The sequence below is a fragment of the Brassica oleracea genome, chromosome C5 (genome assembly GCF_000695525.1).
Source record: "Brassica oleracea var. oleracea cultivar TO1000 chromosome C5, BOL, whole genome shotgun sequence".
NCBI classification, from domain to species: domain Eukaryota; kingdom Viridiplantae; phylum Streptophyta; class Magnoliopsida; order Brassicales; family Brassicaceae; genus Brassica; species Brassica oleracea.
Window position 1 is genome coordinate 43,553,226 of NC_027752.1, and position 20,367 is coordinate 43,573,592.

Below are 20,367 nucleotides of genomic sequence, written 5' to 3' on the forward strand. Positions count from 1 at the left end.
CAATATATATTTACTATTTTATTATTTCAGTAGAAAACATTAAATAAATAATAATATATAAATATAGTTTATATATAAAATATTTATTTCGCGGATCTTAATTGATATATATATATATGGCTTTACCGACAAGAAAATATTACTATGATCACTTATTCGTTAACTGATGCATCATGCCCCGACAAATGCACAAGCATAGCAGAAAAAAATATAGAATGACATAAAAGATCTACAAATATGAACTAACCGCTCGTAGCTTGGTGGTAAAGGAGGTACAGCTGTACTGCCCGTCACCTGGATTCGAGCCTTGGCCACAACGGATTTAACATCCTTTCCGTTGGGGTGCTGAACCCCTTTCGGAGATAGTTGAGAATGTAGTTGTCCAGATACCAAAGTTATAAACAAAAAAAAAGACCTACAAATATGTTACAGAAAGTCAATAAAGGTGTGTCGGAAATTCTAGTTAGTAAAGAGAAAGTCAACAAAAGACCTACAAATATGTTACATAGAGACTGATTCCAATAGTATCTATGCCACACATGAAACGAATTGGGCCTTATAAACTCTCACTGGGCTCTGGGCCTCTCTATTGGGCTTTTAGTCAATCACAATTTAATTTATCACCTCCCCTTTGGGTTTGAACTAGTCTTTTCTTTTTGAGTTATGAGCATTGAGGATTTTGAGGTAATGCTCCTCCATTGCTTGATAGACTTTGTTCAACGGCTTTCTTATTGTGCTCCTCACGTCGCCACGAACATGTTTTGTCACTACAAAAACTGACAGTTGGTAATAGCCGAAAGCCAAAGGTGTGTGCCAGAGCTTTTGTTTGACAGGTCAGATTGAGAAACAGCTATGGCTTCCTACAATCATTACGCAGCCATGGCCTTTTTCACCACAATGACCCTTTCCTCTGCCTTCACCGCCTCCGCACAGTACGAATCAGAGTCGTCTACACAGACAGGAGAAGCCTCCTGTTTTCCAGGAATGTCTATAGTCATGATCATCTCTTCTTTCATCCTTTCTGGATTTGCCATTCTCAGATGGTAGACCAACATGATATATACATTTTTTTTGTATCCTATATGTTCTTACATTTTGCTGTCTCAAAAAAAAATCACAATAAAGTTTTAAATCTCTCTTTCACATGAGTTGGTTATGAAAGGCTTTATTTACATTATTTGCTTGGGGTAACAGTGTAACCAGGGAATTGGAACACTTGGGTTGTTCAAAGTATACCTTTGTTCTTTTTACATATTGTGTTGGCTGCATGTCCTATCTGCCATCTACTTCCAGACATATTCCTTTCTGATAAAATGTTATAGCAGATCAGAGTTTGTCAATAAATAGTAGAGATTGAAAAGTATATTGATCTTTAATTTAAAGGTAAAAAAGAAGCAAACCACAACCATGATAAAATAGATTCAAATACAGTGTTACACGAGAGTTTCAGCTGCTATATAACATACAACACAGGGGACAAGAAAACATCTCTCTTGCCTTTTACTGTACACATATCTATCTTATTAAAACTCAAGTACAAAATTTGAGTGTTTAGAGATTTGAATAGGACTATTAAAAAAATTTGGAGTGTTTGAAAACATGAATTGTAATCTTTTAAAAAATTAATTTTGTTTGGAAACAAGGATAGTAGTATTAAGAAAAAAAATAATGGGCTTATGTTATTAAGAAAAATTAAAAGTCCATCATATTATAAGAAACTATCTATCTGGCCCAGATTTAAAATATACGAAAATGGGTCAATCTAATTGCCTAAAACTTTTTCTTTTCTAAACTAACCATAAAACAAAATTTAAAATTTATACACATATTTCAAATCAAAATAATAATTTAAATTTGATTTATATCAAAAATTGATTAAAAAATTTAAGTATTTTTTGAGTTTTTAGTATTTTTTAACTATTTAAGATATTTACATTTAACTATTTGTAAATATTTTCAAGCATTTATGTGAACTTAAAAGTATCATATATATTCTGGATGTTTTTATATATATTAAATCTAAAAATAATTAATATATATATAATTACTTATTTGATGGTACATATAAAATACAATTAATTATGTGATAACACATATTTTGTAACCTATGATGACACATATAGGATATATAATAGTGATTAGGGGTGAGCGTTCGGGTTCGTTCTCGGGTATTTTTGGGATTTCGTATTCAGTTCAGATCTTTGAGGATTTGGTTCGGATTTGGATAACCAATTTAAATAAGTTTGGTTTAAATATTTGGATAGATAATTAATAATTATTTAAGTATTTTTTGAGTTTTTAGTATTTTTTAACTATTTAAGATATTTACATTTAACTATTTGTAAATATTTTCAAGCATTTATGTGAACTTAAAAGTATCATATATATTCTGGATGTTTTTATATATATTAAATCTAAAAATAATTAATATATATATAATTACTTATTTGATGGTACATATAAAATACAATTAATTATGTGATAACACATATTTTGTAACCTATGATGACACATATAGGATATATAATAGTGATTAGGGGTGAGCGTTCGGGTTCGTTCTCGGGTATTTTTGGGATTTCGTATTCAGTTCAGATCTTTGAGGATTTGGTTCGGATTTGGATAACCAATTTAAATAAGTTTGGTTTAAATATTTGGATAGATAATTAATAATTATTTAAGTATTTTTTGAGTTTTTAGTATTTTTTAACTATTTAAGATATTTACATTTAACTATTTGTAAATATTTTCAAGCATTTATGTGAACTTAAAAGTATCATATATATTCTGGATGTTTTTATATATATTAAATCTAAAAATAATTAATATATATATAATTACTTATTTGATGGTACATATAAAATACAATTAATTATGTGATAACACATATTTTGTAACCTATGATGACACATATAGGATATATAATAGTGATTAGGGGTGAGCGTTCGGGTTCGTTCTCGGGTATTTTTGGGATTTCGTATTCAGTTCAGATCTTTGAGGATTTGGTTCGGATTTGGATAACCAATTTAAATAAGTTTGGTTTAAATATTTGGATAGATAATTAATAATTATTTAAGTATTTTTTGAGTTTTTAGTATTTTTTTAACTATTTAAGATATTTACATTTAACTATTTGTAAATATTTTCAAGCATTTATGTGAACTTAAAAGTATCATATATATTCTGGATGTTTTTATATATATTAAATCTAAAAATAATTAATATATATATAATTACTTATTTGATGGTACATATAAAATACAATTAATTATGTGATAACACATATTTTGTAACCTATGATGACACATATAGGATATATAATAGTGATTAGGGGTGGGCGTTCGGGTTCGTTCTCGGGTCTTTTTGGGATTTCGTATTCAGTTCAGATCTTTGAGGATTTGGTTCGGATTTGGATAACCAATTTAAATAAGTTTGGTTTAAATATTTGGATAGATAATTAATAATTATTTAAGTATTTTTTGAGTTTTTAGTATTTTTTTAACTATTTAAGATATTTACATTTAACTATTTGTATATATTTTCAAGCATTTATGTGAACTTAAAAGTATCATATAGATTCTGGATGTTTTTATATATATTAAATATAAAAATAATTAATATATATAAGTATATAAATCTATTTTGGATACCCAAAATATTTCGGTTCGGATCGGATTAGGTTCCAGTTCTTCAAATTCCAAAATTTTGAATAATTCGGATATTTAATCAATTCCGGTTCAGATTTAGTACTACTTATTCGGATTGTGATCGGTTTGATTCTTCGAATTCGAGTTTTTTGCCCAACTCTAAATAGTGATATAAAAAGAAAATAGCATTATATTTTTTTAAAAAATACACCCGCACGAGCGTGCGGGTCAAAATCTAGTATATATTATTACACAACAAATAAAAGCAATCATTCTCTCAGTTTTACAAACTCACACACATGCACACACCAAATCCTTCGAACCCAAATACTCAGCGGACCAGTTTCAAAGTGTTTTTCTGACCCAATACCGTCATCACACAAACTCACACCTCACGAGAAGCTTGACGGATTTGTACTTCTCCCCTTTACGGTTATGTAAAGGAAACGCTCTTATCCCTTCCTTCAGCTCCCAAACAGGCAAGCATGTCTGCCCTCCAAAATCATCCTTCTCTGACATGTCATACTCATGCACTTCTAATCGCAGTAGAGCCAGCTCCGGAACCGTTAATGGGAACTCAAACACCTCGTCCCAAGCCGGTACCCAGTTATCCTCCAACGTCTTTGTCTTCTTCATAACCGTATCCGCTGGAACTCCAGCTATCCCCACCTGAACCATTTTTGTAGCAAAAAATCTAAGAGACCAAGAAGAGTTTACCATTGCCTAAGGGAAATTGAATTTACTTACCCTTGTGTAGAAGTCAGGAGGTGAGTATTGATCGAAGTGTGTGTGGCGGAAATCGAAGTACCAGCCTTCTCCCATGTATATAGTCACCTGGGGAGATGATAAAGAATGAGTTCAAACTCTGAAAAGACCAAACAGAGACCCGAGCTATCTCTCACCCTCAGTGTTGTCTTTACAGGTAGAGTAGCTTTTGGATCAAAGATGTCACTATCAGAGCCACCTTTCAGCAGAATATCAGGTTTCTTGATGTATCCACATCCGCCGTTGGCTCTAAACATTCCTTGCATTAGCCACAATGATCTTCCATATCCCTGTACAATGGGAAAATGATTTTTATATAAGACTTAGCTGAAGAATAAGTTAGTGATATAGCAAAAAGAAGAAAACCTGCATATTGAAAGCCACCATTTGAGCACCGTGGCTCCATGCAACCAACGGGTTGTAATTTGATGAAGTAACTCTAGTTCCTTTTGGATAAATCCTCAGCAAATTTCTCTGAGTAAACCTGCACCACAACACCATGATTAACAGGACTGCTATTGTTACTTTGGACAAGATAATCAAAATTACCTCACAATCTGTACTGCATATTTTTCTGCCGCCTTCTCTAGCTGCTCTTCGCTCAAGCTAAGGCGTCTTACCTTATCAGGATCAACCTTTAAGCACTCGGTGATCCCACCTTTTGGTTTCCCAGCATGGATTGCAATCAAATGTTTATACTGCGGTGGTGCATTCTTCTTGGACTTGTCTCCATCATCATCGTCCTCATCATCATCCTCATCGTCATCATTCTCAACTAAGTCATCCTGCAACAACACCAAAGAAAATTTAACATCTTTTGTGTCTATGGACACTAACAAGACTGAATAGATATGAACCTTGTAACCGCTTTTGTTCCTGTTGATAAAACTCGGAACTTCTCTCCCCCAAACTTCTTCATCACCCAAAGACTTACCTTTCTGCACAGAGTCCTCATCTTTGCCTTCCTTGTACTCTTTGGGAGGTTTCGTTGAGATGATGATCCGCCTTTTTAAAGAGTTTGGCGATGGGAACTCCTTCAAGGATTCTCCCACAGGAGGAGTAAACAAGATCTCTCCAAATATCTCGGTAACCATCTACAATACAGCAAATACAAGACATCTCTAGATTCAATTTAATGATCAACTAAAACTAGAAAACAAAAAGGCTACCTCAGCAACTTTGGACTGAAGTTCAGGAGTAAGATGATCTTCAAGAGTCACAACAACAGGATAGTCAGAAACATCAAAGGCATGTGCTCTGATAGCTTTTAGACATTTGATTAACTCCACAGGTGCAGTGAGAGTCCTGTAAGAATGGTTTAGTAACCTTGACTTTCACTATATCAAATGTCAGTAAACTTATACCTTCCGTGAAGAACATCAATGTCGTTTTTGTTGGAGTTAGGCCAAATATCCAATTCAATCACCCTGACACCTTTCTTCAATGCATCAATAATAGGTACCTCACTGCAGTCACTGCTCAGCTGGTTACCGGTCAAATAAGAATTGTGACCAGTGAATATGAAATAATGCGATATAGGAGCATCCATGTCTTGATGCACCTGTACATTACACAAAAGAATTCATTACAGAGATTTATCAAGAACCAATCTAAAAGAAGAAGAAAAAATCCAAAAGCTAGCATAATATAGACACAATAACATCTATGAACCTGTCTCTCAAATTTTTAATTAAGGTTCCTACAAGAGTACATGACTCTTGTCTGAAAAGTACATAGCTCCTGCTACTTTATGCAAATCTTTGTTTTGTCTTTCACAGTAGGTATACATATAAAGAAAAAATAATAATTACAAATTGCTTCAGAAAATCTCTTGAATTCCAAAAATCTCGGACTCCTTAGCTAAATAATCTGAATCCAAATCTAAGTTTGAATCAATCATAGATTAAGAAAAAAAAGGATTTTGTGTCAGCGTTCCTACATGACTCTTGTCTGAAAAGTACACAGCTTCTGCTACTTTCTGTACATTTTTGTTTTGTCTTTCATAGTAGGTACACATATAAATAAAATTAAAAAAAATTACAAATTGATTTCAAAAACTCTTGAATTCCAAAAATCAAGGATTCCTTAACTAAATAATCTGAATCTTTTTTTTGTCAACCCCAAATAATCTGAATCTAAATCTGAGTTTGAATCAATCATTGATTAACTTTTTTAAAAAATGAAAAAAAAAACAAAAAAAAGACAGAGAAACAAGAGAGTTAGTTACCACATGTCCAGCAAGTGGAGAGTTGTTGTCACCAAAAAGGTACTTGAAGAAAGCATCAAGGTGGAGACCATTCCGATGAAGAAGAGAAGACGCGGCATTGATGATCGACTGCGCATCCTCTCTCGTCGCTTTCCCCTGCTTCTGAACATCGATCAGAAACCTGTGGAGATGATCGACCGTCATGACCCCATTCTCCGAGTATTTCTCGTAAAGGGTCTTGATCTCGCGCGGCGCCTCCGATGCGGTGTACCGGAACCTCCGGCGGAAGCAGAAGCACACTCTGTACGTTTGCTTCGACATTAGGCAATGGGAGAGATCCTTTGGGTGGTGGGAGATGATAATTGGAGAAGAAGAAGAAGAAGATGATGATGAAAGCAAGTCAGAATAATTTTTTTTTTGCTTGTATTCAACCAGAAATTATCTTCTTTTCTTGTGAATATTTAATGAAAATCAATCAATCCTTAACCTTCTGGAATATGAAGATCTGTCTCTTCCCGTGCGAATATACCCAAAGGCAAGTATCTCTCTGTCTGTCGACATGGCTGTCTATGAAGCTATTAAAGGCTTTATTGGGCCCATTTATCTATAAAGCCCATGATCTAACAAAATCTCTATGGTATTTATGAAGCGACAAAAGGCTTTAGGCTTTATTGGGCCCATGAATTAGTAAAGCCCATGAAACGAGATTCTAGGGCTTCGCTGCTTATAAAGATGCAACTGAGCACTATACTAAAAACCTCTCTCGCATCTCCGCCTCTCTTTTCAATCTGAAACCTGAACACAGTCCGAGGAGAGAAAGGTTTGATCATCTGCGAAACAAAGCATGAGAGCTAAGGTTAGTTATGCGTGTTGATATGTTAATATGGAAACTGAAGTAGTTGGTTATGGGTTATTTATCTTGTGTTTCTATTTTTGGATTTATAATAGTGGAAGAAGAAGCGTATGAGGAGGTTGAAGAGGAAGAGACGAAAGATGAGACAGCGATCTAAGTAGTTTTCCCGAGACCGACATTTGTGAGAGTTTTGTTGGTTTTTCTATCTGAATTTCAATGTTTGTTTTTTTTGCTGGACCTAATAGATTCTATGTTTTAAATCAGAACTATGTTTTATTACATGAATTGGTTCTCGTTTTAATCTTTTATTTCTACAATCTGGTCAATGGTGATCGTATAAGTTAGTGTATGCGTAGGATTGTGATTAGGGTTCAGTGGTGATCTTAATCTTATTAGTTAAGCCTACCAACATAACACTAAGTTGGTAGATTATTATCATCCGAGCTCGAACCACAATTACAATATAATTTTAGAGTTATTATTCGAACATTAAACTTGCTAAAAAAAATTCAAACATAAACTCGACGACTGGGAATATTGTGTGGTGTCTTAGTAGCCACCCATTGGTGGCATTCCAAATGGTGGCATGAGAGGCATCCCTCCCATTGGTTGTGGTGCCGTTAAAGCAAGTTGCATCGGTGGTGCCGGTAAACTAAGTAGCATCGGTTGTGCCGGTAGAGAATGTGGCAACAATTGGGCGTACATGTTCTGAATTTATGAAACAAAACCACTTTTAAGTTAGTTTTTTTCAAGGAAAGACCAAAGATGAAGTTTAGTTAATTAGTTCTAACTTCTAAGCTGTTTACGTTGTTACCTGTTGAGACATGACTTCATTCTCTTCCTGCTCTTTGGCCTTCGCTTCTTTTTGTGCCTCCAGCTTGTCCTTGATTATCTCATCCACTTTGCCTGTGTACTCTCGCATTACCTTCAAAGAAAAAGATTAGAGGATTAAGAATAGAGAGTAGAGAGTATATAAGAGGTTAGAATAAATCACCTGGAGAAGGTAAGGGAAGGTTAAGTCTATTATATTGTTGATCCATGCAAGTTCTAGAGCAACGTCTGGTCTGATTAAATCATAACACACAAAGAGACATGTAGCATAGCATTCCTTCTTCCCCTGTAAGAACACCACAAGCGTAACACAAAGTGATATTAATTTCATCTTCTTGACCAATAGTTTTCAGACGATCCATTACCTGTTCAATGAAGTAAACCAGTAGATGTTCTGCAAGGTCATGGTCGCCAGATTGTGAAGCAGTTTCCATACAGTCTTTGTACAAGTTATCTTTCTTTGACAAAGCAATCGATTGCTTCCATTTACCAGCTTTCTTATAGATATAAGCAGCCACACGTCTCATTTCAACAAGCTCATGTTTCTCTATCTGTTCACACCATTCATATCAAAAAAGGTTTAGTAGATATAAAATGATGTAAAAGGTATAGTAGAAGATAAGAGTGTTTCTACCTTCTGAGCAAGGCCTATCTGGTCAAAGCTGTCATGTAAATCAATAGACTCACGCAACCTTTCATAGTCTTCTTCCTCCACGTATATCTCATTCAAAGCTTCATTAACAGCACTGACATTGTTGCTCTGAACTGCAACCATGTATGGCTTGATAAGACGCAAGTGACCAGCCTGAGAGATTAGAAGAAACCAATTGTTAAGTAACATAACCTTGGCTGTTAATCATAAAGTCAGTTTCTTACCTTCCGCATAATATCAACAACACGCGTATGATCCAACCGCAAAGCAAGCACGTTGAGAAGATCATTGATAATATCCGGATGCTCCAGTAAATAAAAGTGCACAGCCTTGTAGTAGACTTCAACATTCGCAACCTTGCCAACAATGTCTTTAAACTGCACGTGCTCCCACGCTTCAGGAGAGTGGTTCATGACAGTGGTCGCAGCGTTGTCAAACTCAGCATATTGAATGTAGAGATAGGTAAGCTCCTGCCAGTGCTGCTGCTCATCACATGCCCGTATAAGCTTGGGAATGTTGAGGCGAGTGGAGAATAGCTTGATGTGTTCGATAAGCTTCTCATAACGATATCTAGCGTAGAGAACACCCAACTCAGTGAAAATACCCATGTGAGCACGTTCCAGCCCAAGTCCACTCTCCATGAGTGAGATTAGTTCACTGAAGAAGCCTTTCTTTTGGTAGAAGTCGCTGACTTCTTCCAGGTCATCCACCTATCAAGAACCAAAAGATATGAGATACATAAATTGAAAGGCAAATCTCCCAAAAAGTACCTAAAATAATATTTTTAAAATAAAATAAACACACTTTGTCCAAAATAAAATAAAAACAAAATAAACACACAAAAAATGACTAAAGAAATTTCATTAAAAAGGTAATGATAAATAACTATACTCTTACTCTAAAGATATATAAATATAATAAACAAAAAAATATGTTTGAAAAAACTTTATTCAATTCTAAACTTTTTATTTCGATTTTTTTTTTAAAAATCTTTTTTGAATTTAAAAAGAAAAAATCTATTTTGGAATTGAAAATTTTCTAAAATCTATTTTTAAAATCATTATTTTAAATTTTAAAACTTAATTTTATATATATATATATATATTTAAGGCTATCTCTTCTCTAATTAAATTTTGTAACAAAGATAAGGTTCTTATTCACCTGAATGATAATGTTTAGGCCACAGATCTGTCCCAATCTGAACTCCTCTGCATCAACACAAGCAAAACACACTTCCTTCCATGTCTTTGCACTGCTTGCTTTCCTTGCAGCATCAACAGCGCCTTGGAACTGTTGCAGTTTCACAAGCGTGACAGCTAGTTTCCCCCAGTTTGATACAAACGCATAGACTATTTTGGCAGCTTGATACATAGCTTCATCATACATGCGGTCACCAACGATTTGTAAGTTAGCAACGTTTGGCATCAAAATGAAGTCTTCAACCTCACTTAACCTATCGATCTTTGCATATGCGTAGATGAGCTCACTATCAACTTTAACTTCCTTCACCTTGTTTCTAACCATCAGAAGGTAACTGACCATGTCATCATAGACATTAGCATCCTCAGCAACGCGTATCATCTCCAAGAAATGAGTAGCGTCCTCAGCACGGATGAAGGACTCAATTGCATCACTGACTAGTCCTTCCCTGAGCTGAGCTTTAGCAACTTGGCTCCACACAGAATCTTCTTCAACCCTGAAAGCAAACTCAGCAGCACGCTCAATGCTTTTGATGTTATCCAGCAATACATTAACAGCCTCAACGTTTAAGTTAAACTTCTTGAAAATAGCAAACGCTTCTTCAAAGAGTTGAGCTTCTACCGCCATCTCTCCAACAACAGGTCCATCAAAGTTCTCCAGCCTGTTAACATAATCCATAACTCTAGATGTATCCGCCTTGACAGCCGTCAGTATCAGCAGATTCTGCAGGTTGATGTTCCCGCTGAAGTCAGAGTTCTGAAGCACTATCTTCTCAAGAAGCTCAATAAGCTCATGAGGCAAATCAGCATGCATGAACGCCTTAACAGCAGAGGAAACTTGCTCCGGGCTCTTGCTTTCAGGTAATGCAGTAGACACAACTTGGTCAATAACTTGTCTTCTATACTCATTTTTCTCATCAAGAACCATCTCCCAGAGATCACCATCCATCCTCTCCACTACATACCTAGCTTGTAACTTGAACAAAGAGTTTCTGTTGGTGACGTTGATGAGCTCCTCATCACATTGTCCTCTTCTGTAGGACACAACAGCCAGTGTAGGATCACGTTTCTCGCAGTACTTACCGACAACTCGAGAGTCGTAGTACTGGTTGGTGGTTAGGAAACGCTCAGGGTTGTTGTTACTGTCGATGATGATTTTACCCAAGGCGTTATGTACATGCACATCTTGGCTTCCCTCGGTTACTAGATGCTCCAAGAACTGTGTGAGGAGACGTAGCCGGTTCCTGGAAAAAAAGCATAAACATATTAGCAAAGCCCAATGAAACATTGACCTTAGGCCCTCAAAATTTTTGAAAAAAATTTACATAGACATAGACTCCTTAAAAAGTTATTTTAATCTCCGGATTGTAAAAAAATAAATTAGTTGAAATCTTTAGTAAACTGCCTATGGCTGCCCTGTATATTAGATCTTTCAAGAATGAACAGCGAATGAGACCAAAATGATTCACCTCTTCTCGCATTCCTCCACAAGAGGTTCAACAAGCAGCAATGAACGAACAGAGATGATGAGACCTTTGATGAAATCTTCAGGGCATTCATCATCAAGCAGCTGTCCCACAACTAAAGGAGCACTCCCAGGGTTCACCTTTGTTCAACATCACCAAACGTATTAGTATCTAATGAAAACACTGAACTCTAAAAAATAGTAGAAAAAATTTTCAATACCTTTTGAACGTAACCTTCAATGTAACGCAGCATGTTGTTTATGTAGAGGTAATGAGTAAGATCAGGTACAAATCCGAAACGGTCACAAACATTTATCAAAGGCCTTGCATCAGGAAGCTTCGCTTCCATTAAAAAGTTCTTTGTCTTTTCAGCATCGTAGAAGTTAGACTCTCTAGTCACACGCTCAACCTCTTTTATTTGACCAGTCTTTGCAGATGCTTCAATGTACTTGAAATGAACCTCAGGATCCTCACTAAAAAACATTGTCATATCATCAGCATACAAACACAATAATCATATGATTATTTACAGAAATGAAATTAGATTATATAAAATCACCTCATCCTAACATATGAGCCTAGGAAAAAGTATAGCCCTTCATATGATTTAAACTGCTCAAAGAGTTTAATACATGCATCAACACCAAGTTGTTCACAGTACTCCTTGCAAGCCTGTGGTTACATATGGAAACGTTAGTGTCACATTAAACAATAATATTTATCATACTATGCACCACTTACCTGAACGATTATCTGTAGGTTGCCTCTCGGGTTAACTATCAAAAGTTCTTTCATGCACTCCATAGCCCAATCGCTAGAAAGAGTGCCTAGAAAATCAACAAGAGCCTGCGTTGCATATTGACAGAGTGATGATGTTAAACAACTTGGTATCCAGAAGTTTAGCAGCTATGTTAGAGGCATTACCTGTGGCTCAATAGCATGTGTGTTGACAATCACACGTTTTATATCATTTAACTCTGAGTAATGCTGCACAATTCAAAAGTAAAAAGAAGTTGGAGATGGAAAAATAATTCTACTTAATTAACCAAGAAACAAAAGAAAGACAAGAAGATCCAACCTTTAAGGATTGGATATAAAGTCCAGCCTTTTCACAAAGCTGAGCAACACGAGGCCGGTCATAGTGGCTGAACATACTCCCTGCTAAAATGGCATCAGCCACGTTAGGAAAGGTTACCAAATTGATCTCCAGAACCTGTATTGACAGTTGATATACAAAGTCTGAGGACATAAGTTGAATAAGGAAAGCATAGAAACATATAAGTAATTGGCAACTAGTTTCAACCTTAGTCTGCAGAAAAGCATGCTCAGGTAAATTTGGCTTCAGCACATCCAAAAGGAAAGCAGTAGCTTCTCTGATTAGATTTCTCTGAATATGCAAAAAAAAAATGCATTAGTACTTGATAATGCTCATGCATTGTATAAAAATCTACAAATATTGGTGCATACACAAAGTTATACTGGTGCACCTACCTGAAGAAAAAGGTCAGTGATGGTGTTGATGTCAAGTGGACAACCTCCTTTCATATGAGACATCTTTACTGCAAATTCTCCGGCTCCCTAAGAAAAGAAGTCAATTGATTCATGAACTCTTCTTGTACTTATGCAGAAAATATCTCGTAAACCAGTTCTTTTAAGAGTTTAATATGCTGCAAGTATCATAAGTGCACTGCACTAACCTGAGGATCTGTACGGAGTATGGTTTGCAGAAGAAACAAGTAATCAGGTGTGTACTTAACCTAAAGTCACAACATGAAACAATGAGATATACTTCTTGAGCACAATGAAACCATAGTTGGTTCAGGCAAACTTTAGATCTTTGTTATTTACCTTCTCTGAGTAAATTAGGATGTTGTCAAACTCCCTTTTTTCTGCAAGTGCTGCTACAACTTTTGGAGAAGTCTGGGCTTTGATGTATATTTCCAGAGCAAGGTCATTATCCAAAGTCTGTAACAGAAAATATTTATGTCACAAAAAATACAAAATGAGACATATCACACACTTAACAGTATAATATATATATTACCTTGACAAGGTCTCCAAGTTCTTCACTGCATTCTAACTTATCCTCTTCTAACCAATTTTTCAGGAGGTTCTTCTTGTTTTGATTCACAACAAGGCGAGACAGTTCCAATGACTCATATGAATTGAGCTTTCCTTTAGTTAAAAGCGTCCCAAAATACTGTAACAATGGAGGAGTTTGCCCAGCTTGTACAGGAACACTCTGGAACTTGGCCACTGTATCAGGTGTCCTTAGAATCCCCCGAGGAGATTCAGCAGCAAGCTCAGCAGCCTCTTTGTACTTTGTTTGATCGAACAGCTCTTTGAAACGCTTTACAACCTGAAACATTAGAACTGAATATGAGACCCTTCACATTACCAACTAGCTTTCTTTTTCTTCAGCTAGATAACCATGGCATACCAGATCTTCTGCACCAGGGAGATTTCCTCTTTTAGCAAGATTGACAGCAAGCTCCAAGTTCTTCAACTATAATACAAACACATAGGTTTCTTAGCATGACATTATGATGAGTGTAGCTTATATAAGGAAGAAGAGTATAAAAGTTTAAAACATACTGGACCACTAATAAAAGGTATTATAGTAGCCTCGTTTACGGTAGCCAAAAGAACTTGTCCTCTCCTATTAATGGCATAGAAACCCCCAACAGAAGAGGCTTCAGAAGTCAAGAAAATTGGGTCTGTACTTATCCGGTTTCTGTAGATAGGAGAAGCAGTCTCTAGATCGTATACAAACAACAAGCCAAGCTTGGTGATGACATATATCAAGCTAAACTTGTTAGAGATCTGTCAGACAAAAAAGAGAGAATTCAAAGTCAGGAAATTTCACCACAACATACTATAATTGTAACTGAAATGCTAATGCAAATACAAACCTGCATGGCAACAGGAAAATCATCAGCAAAATCTGGGAGAAAAGAGAGATCTGCCTTCTTTTTTGTAAATGATGCCTTTCCTGCAATATAGTTTAAGACAAAAATGTAAACAAAGACGGTAACTAACAATGATAGCATAGTTTTCTGACAAGGATACTAACCGGGTAGGGCACCAAGCTCAATGACATGCACATTTGATGTTATCTGCCCAGCGTTAAAGCTCTTGGTTGCAAAGGATATAAGGGTAGAAGGATTCTCATTCCCAGGGACCTAGTATTGATTAATGTTTCAAGTCATGCTACAGTTCAAGATCTTAGACCATTGAACTCACTGAAGAACCAAGTAGTTTACCTTAAACTGAGCAAATGATGCAGCGTGTGCGTCAAGGGACTGGGTCTGCTGTTGATCCACAGAAAATAGCTGCATGTTTCCTTTTACCAATTGTGGTCTCTACAGACAACAATAATGACAAGATCAGTCAAGAATTTTACAGCATAACTGTAGTTTTGATGTTCTTATTCAACCAACCTCAGGAGGACCAGGAGCGATTCCAATTAAGACCAACCACTTCTCATTAGGAGAGCACTTGTAGTTAATAATTTGATTGTTTTCCAACTTTGTCGCTCTATCAAACATCTTCACTGGCTCAGAATCACCTGGTAATGATCAGAAGCAACATTAGAATCAGATATACATGGTAAGAAGATGGGAGTAAGGTAAAAAGATATACAACCATCAATGGACCAGTGATACACTGAGTTTTGTGTGACCAGCCCCAACATCTTGGGTGTAATCCACTTCCAAAACTCAACCTATGAAAACAATGGATGGTTAATATCCCAAAACTAAATGTGATTTCAGCTTTGTATTTGCATCAACACTCACCTGGTCAGGCATCTGATGTGATTTCAGCTTTGCTTTTGCTTCAATGTTAAACATCTGTAGATAATCCTGAGTAGTTCCTGGAACTTGAGCTATAAATGAAGAAAACAATGAACAACAAAAAAGAACAGTAATAGCCAATACAGTCAAACATCTACTGCAAACAACATTTCTAGTCTAACTACACAAGGCTTGTGACACAGCCAGGGCCGGATCTAGGCACCAGTCCAATGAAACATTGGTTTGACCCTCAAAAATTTTGAAGGTTTTTTAGATAGGAATATACCCTTAAATTAGGGAAAAAATAATTTTCTTACTAAAATTTTTTTTAAAATGTTTCAAGCCCCCAAAATCTCAGATCCCAAACTTGGACACAGCAGAACACAATGGAAAAATCACATACTTTGGAATAGACCTTTTTAGAAGCTTTACCTTTTAATGCAAGGATTCTTGAGTTTGGGTTCATAAGAGCAGAATCTGCAGTGATAGGCCTTCTAAGAGGCTGCATGGGCATATTCATATCAATAATCACAACACTGTTCTGTGGTGACGTCTCTCGCACGCATATATACTTGTCAGACTCCATTGTAACATTTGTAAACGTGATGAATTGCTGATTTATCCCAACGCTAGGAAGCTGGAATAAATAAAATAAAACCAAGCGTTATGTCATATAGACACATAGTTCATGAACTATAATGAGATCTGATCCGAGCATATCAGTAACATGCATGCATTACACAAACTTTTTTTTTAAAACACCGCATTACACAAACTATAGTGTTAAACTGGGATCAAAGAAACAAGAGCCAGCCATGAGAACATCACTTAACGTCCAAACTCAAAGTCAAATCCATGAGAAGAAGAAGAAGAACTAACCGTCAGGACCTCCTTCATCGTGATGGGAGCGTTAGGTGCCGCCATGTTTGACCACAGTTCGCGGTAAGAGAACCCGGGGGAAGAATCAGAAATGTGGTCTAGACAAGACGAGAGAGAGTGGAGGAGAACTTGCAAATCTGTGATGGAAGAAGGGAGAAAACCAAATAACAAGAGTGATTTTTTGAAATATATGTAAGTAACTTAGGTGGTAAGTAGAGGAAACAACAACAAACCAAATTTTAGCAAAAGAAAAAACTTAGGTGGTAAGTAAAATTGATAAACGATGCAATTTTTGCTAATTAAAGGGTGGTCAGGTCACATGACTCACGTCATTATTATTATTGCTAATAGTTACTCTCTTATTTTTCAGTTTTTTTTTTCTTGTTCTACACAGAATGATTTTGTTCTTATTCACTTTTCAATTAATGTTAATAAATCAAAATTTCAAGATATAATTAGTTGACCACCGTTGGAGTCAGATTTGTTACCAAATAACAATTCCTTAGTCAGATTTTTTTCGTATACTACCAAAAATGAGTTTCTAAGATTTTTATTTACTTTCTTAATTAATCTTCAACGATTTTTATTCAAATTTTCTATCTTTCAACTTTCGTAGATGTGTCCTGTTTTATCAATGATTTAATATACCTTTAGATGAAGAAAACTAAGTCTGAACGTTTTTATCTCAAACCAAAATCCCTACTTAATCCGAACCGAAAATACAAAGATCAAAAATCAAATCCAAACCGTTATACAAAATATCTGAACGGGACTTAACAGCTTGATATTTTGGAGCTTGGGTCCGAACCGAACCAAAATTTGAAGTAGGATTTGAAAATATCTGAAATTAATTAAATATATTAATATTTTTATATTTGTTAAGGTAATTTAGATTTTTTATAATATTTTAAAGATTTTTGTAATTTGTCTTATTTGTTACTTTGAGTATTTTAATTTAGTTTAACTAGTGTTTATTTAGATTTGTGAATAATTTATATATTTTATGTTTTGTAAATTAGTTTTTCAAAAAATATTTTTGAGCGTTTTCAGACATAGATTATAATTTAATTCGAACCAGACCCGGAAATAATCGAACACGATCCTAATTAGTAAAACATGAATCGAACTTATGAAAATAATACCAAAATTTTGAAAATTCGAATCAACTGAACCAAATCCAACGGCTCAGAACGCCTAAACAAAACAGTATAAAAAAAATTCCTGAAAAATCAGTTACAATGGATTGGGCTAATCAGTTGGGCCCAGTTTATTGGATGTTTTGAAGGGACGAAATGTTTTGATTGGATGTTTCTCAATAAACTGTTAATCTGTCTGACGTGGACACCGTACGAAACAGAACCTACAAAGAACACAAGAAACAGAGGAGAGTTCAAATTTTATAAGATTAGATCTCAGAATCAGACAAAAGCTTCCTTCTTTGTCTTTGAAATTCGCCATGAAATCGATGCTCAACCACAGAGCTCCACTAATCACTTCTTCTTCATCTTCCTCTCCTACTAACTCTTTCATCACCAGGCTTCTTCTTCTACTGACTCTACTCTCAGTCTCCCTCGCCTGCCTCGCCTTCATCCTCCAATGGCGAGGCGGCGGCCTCGCCGATCCCGCCTCCGCTTCCGTCATCTCCTCAACCTCAGTCCCCGGCGGAGGAAACTCCGATCTCAACCACGAGGTGTTCCCCGGAATGGAGACTGTCTCATCAGTCTCCCCGAAAGCTCACCAATCTTCTTCATCCGACTGCTCGAATCTAGCTCGACTATTGTCAATAAATGCAGGCCAATGTCTCTTGCAGGGGGTTGAGGTGATATACAGGACAAAAGATCTAGAGGAGAAGCAGGCAAAGAGGTTAGTCAACTATGTGCATTCATATAATGTTGTATCTTCTACTACTGACGTCATGCTCTTTTTCTTTTGGTTTGCTTCATCAGCCGGATTTGGAATGAGACGTGGCTATCTTCTTTCTTTTACAAGCCCTGTTGTTTGTCAAGCAATCTCTCAACATGGAAATGGCTATTGTCATGGCAAGGGTAAAAGCATTTTTGGTTCATGTTTCATGTTTGTATGTTTCACTCTTTTATCTGGTCTTAATCTTGCTAAAAATATCAGGAGGCGGGCATGGATTGGATGCTTCACCTTGACACAGATGAGCTAATATACCCAGCAGGTGCTCGTGAGCACTCACTGAGACGCTTGCTTCTTGATGTTCCTCCAAATGTTGATATGGTTATATTCCCAAATTATGTGAGTCAACTTTCTGCTAGTTTGGTGAGTGTTAAGAGTGCCTGGATATGAATACTTTAATTTTGGGTTTTGTTTTTGTTTAGGAAAGCAGCGTGGAACGTGATGATATCAAGGATCCTTTTACAGAGGTATAACTAGACTGAAGAGCTGTTTGGTGTCAACATTTCTATTTTTGTTATGTTAGTATGACTTTCTGAGATATGTTTTGTTGCAAGCAGGTGTCAATGTTTAAGAAGAACTATGACCATCTCCCAAAAGATACGTATTTTGGAATGTACAAAGAAGCAACACGAAACAATCCAAACTACTTCTTGACTTATGGTAACGGCAAATCAGTTGCTCGGGTTCAAGACCACCTCCGACCAAATGGAGCACACAGATGGCATAACTACATGAAGACTCCCAAGTATGTTGAACATAGTATTCAAGCATAAGTTAGTTTTCTATTGGTTGGGGAACATGATAAGACATTTATATTAGTCTACTACAGAATCATGTAACTATGATAAGAAAGTTTGCAGTGGAGTGTAGTTACGGTGAACAGCTCATCAATATTTTATATTGTTTATGAAGCCAAATCATGTTTTGTAAATAATTCTTGGCAGTGAGATTAAATTGGAGGAGGCTGCTGTGTTACACTACACATATGCCAAATTTTCTGACTTAACATCCAGACGTGATCGATGTGGCTGCAAGCCTACGAAAGAAGACGTGAAAAGATGCTTTATGCTGGATTTTGACAGATCTGTAAGCATCATTTTTCTTGATATCTTTTGATTTCCTTTAAAGTTATTTCTTAGAATGTTTGTGACTTTGTGTGTTCAATTCCACTTACTATTGTAATGATGCCGTCTGGATGGTGAACATTTGTAGGCATTTATAATTGCGTCGACAGCTACTGAAGAAGAGATGTTAAGTTGGTAAGAGCCTTGGCAAAGTTGAAAAAGTTAATGTACTAATTTTGATTACGCAAAAAAAAAAAAAAAAACTGGTCTTAATATCTAATCCTGTTTAGGTACCGTGAACATGTTGTGTGGGGCGACAAAGAGGTGAAGACGAAACTACTTAGGAAGGGTATCCTGACTTGCATTTATTCACCAATGGTAAGCAATACTCATCAACTTATTACATCGAGTTCTTGCAATGTCAAGTGTAAAAGGCTTACTTAACGTTTGGTCGTATAATGCAGGTTGTTATACAGGCATTGAAAGAGTCTGGTGTTTTCAGCTCAGTTGTGTCATCAGCTTCTTCAACAAATCTTTCAAAGAAAAAGCAACTCATCAAGATCTGAGTCCCTTACTTCAAAGGACAAGGAGTCTCAGGGTATCTCTGCAAGGCGGCACCTTCTTGGAGCTGAATCAGTGGTTCCTCCTTTATCGCCTCCTGGGATGGAACACGCTGGACTTGTCACAGAGGATTAACAGATTTTTGGCATCGGTATGATGCATTTGCTTCCTCCTTACTGAGTGATATTAATACTCGATGCAATGCTGATAGTGCTGTGTAGGTTTTAGGAGAGTTGAGTGAAGAAAGTGGGTAATCATCTTTATTACCCAAGTAGAAAAACACTTTGGTTCTTTCATCTCATTGATTTCTTACATACTGGTGAACATTGATTCAATACTAAGTCATGTGTATATATATATTTTGAGGTTATCGTTCACGAATTCATAATGTAACAACATTTCATGGATTTGAATATTTTTCTCTGATTTGAGTTTGTGAAAATCATTTTTAAGCGTATAATAAATCAACTAATCAAAATTATGTTAACGTACAAAACCAAGAGCAATTACTTTATACATCGAAATTATACTTT

The 20,367-nt window shown here is 35.9% G+C and overlaps 2 protein-coding genes, 1 long non-coding RNA gene and 1 pseudogene across 3 annotated transcripts; 2 read left to right on the plus strand and 2 right to left on the minus strand.

The window, feature by feature from the left end:
- Positions 1-3,812: 3,812 nt before the first annotated feature.
- Positions 3,813-7,159, minus strand: LOC106295989 (phosphoinositide phospholipase C 2). The gene is made up of 9 exons (XM_013732018.1): positions 6,637-7,159; positions 5,774-5,970; positions 5,579-5,714; positions 5,267-5,503; positions 4,959-5,194; positions 4,776-4,893; positions 4,547-4,699; positions 4,392-4,478; positions 3,813-4,313 (listed from the first exon to the last, which is right to left on the minus strand). Exons 1-9 carry the CDS (start codon positions 6,934-6,936, stop codon positions 4,020-4,022), a joined length of 1,758 nt encoding a protein of 585 aa, XP_013587472.1. The 5' UTR covers positions 6,937-7,159; the 3' UTR covers positions 3,813-4,019.
- A 149-nt stretch (positions 7,160-7,308) lies between these two features.
- LOC106343990 lies at positions 7,309-7,785 on the plus strand. The gene is made up of 2 exons (XR_001270074.1): positions 7,309-7,471; positions 7,564-7,785. It is a non-coding gene; the product is annotated as an uncharacterized LOC106343990 (long non-coding RNA).
- On the minus strand, positions 7,685-16,539 carry LOC106343989 (clathrin heavy chain 2-like). Its single transcript, XM_013783358.1, has 28 exons — positions 16,290-16,539; positions 15,843-16,047; positions 15,414-15,502; positions 15,262-15,340; positions 15,057-15,184; positions 14,880-14,978; positions 14,690-14,798; positions 14,529-14,608; positions 14,212-14,439; positions 14,057-14,122; positions 13,661-13,975; positions 13,465-13,581; positions 13,314-13,373; positions 13,108-13,194; positions 12,920-13,003; positions 12,695-12,829; positions 12,541-12,603; positions 12,358-12,462; positions 12,176-12,288; positions 11,837-12,089; positions 11,620-11,756; positions 10,113-11,394; positions 9,176-9,661; positions 8,934-9,104; positions 8,665-8,850; positions 8,463-8,585; positions 8,283-8,393; positions 7,685-8,176 (listed from the first exon to the last, which is right to left on the minus strand). The coding sequence occupies exons 1-28, from the start codon at positions 16,332-16,334 to the stop codon at positions 8,018-8,020; spliced, it is 5,115 nt and encodes a 1,704-aa protein (XP_013638812.1). The 5' UTR covers positions 16,335-16,539; the 3' UTR covers positions 7,685-8,017.
- Positions 16,540-17,676: 1,137 nt separating this feature from the next.
- LOC106293200 lies at positions 17,677-20,238 on the plus strand (annotated as a pseudogene).
- The last annotated feature ends 129 nt before the right edge of the window (positions 20,239-20,367 follow it).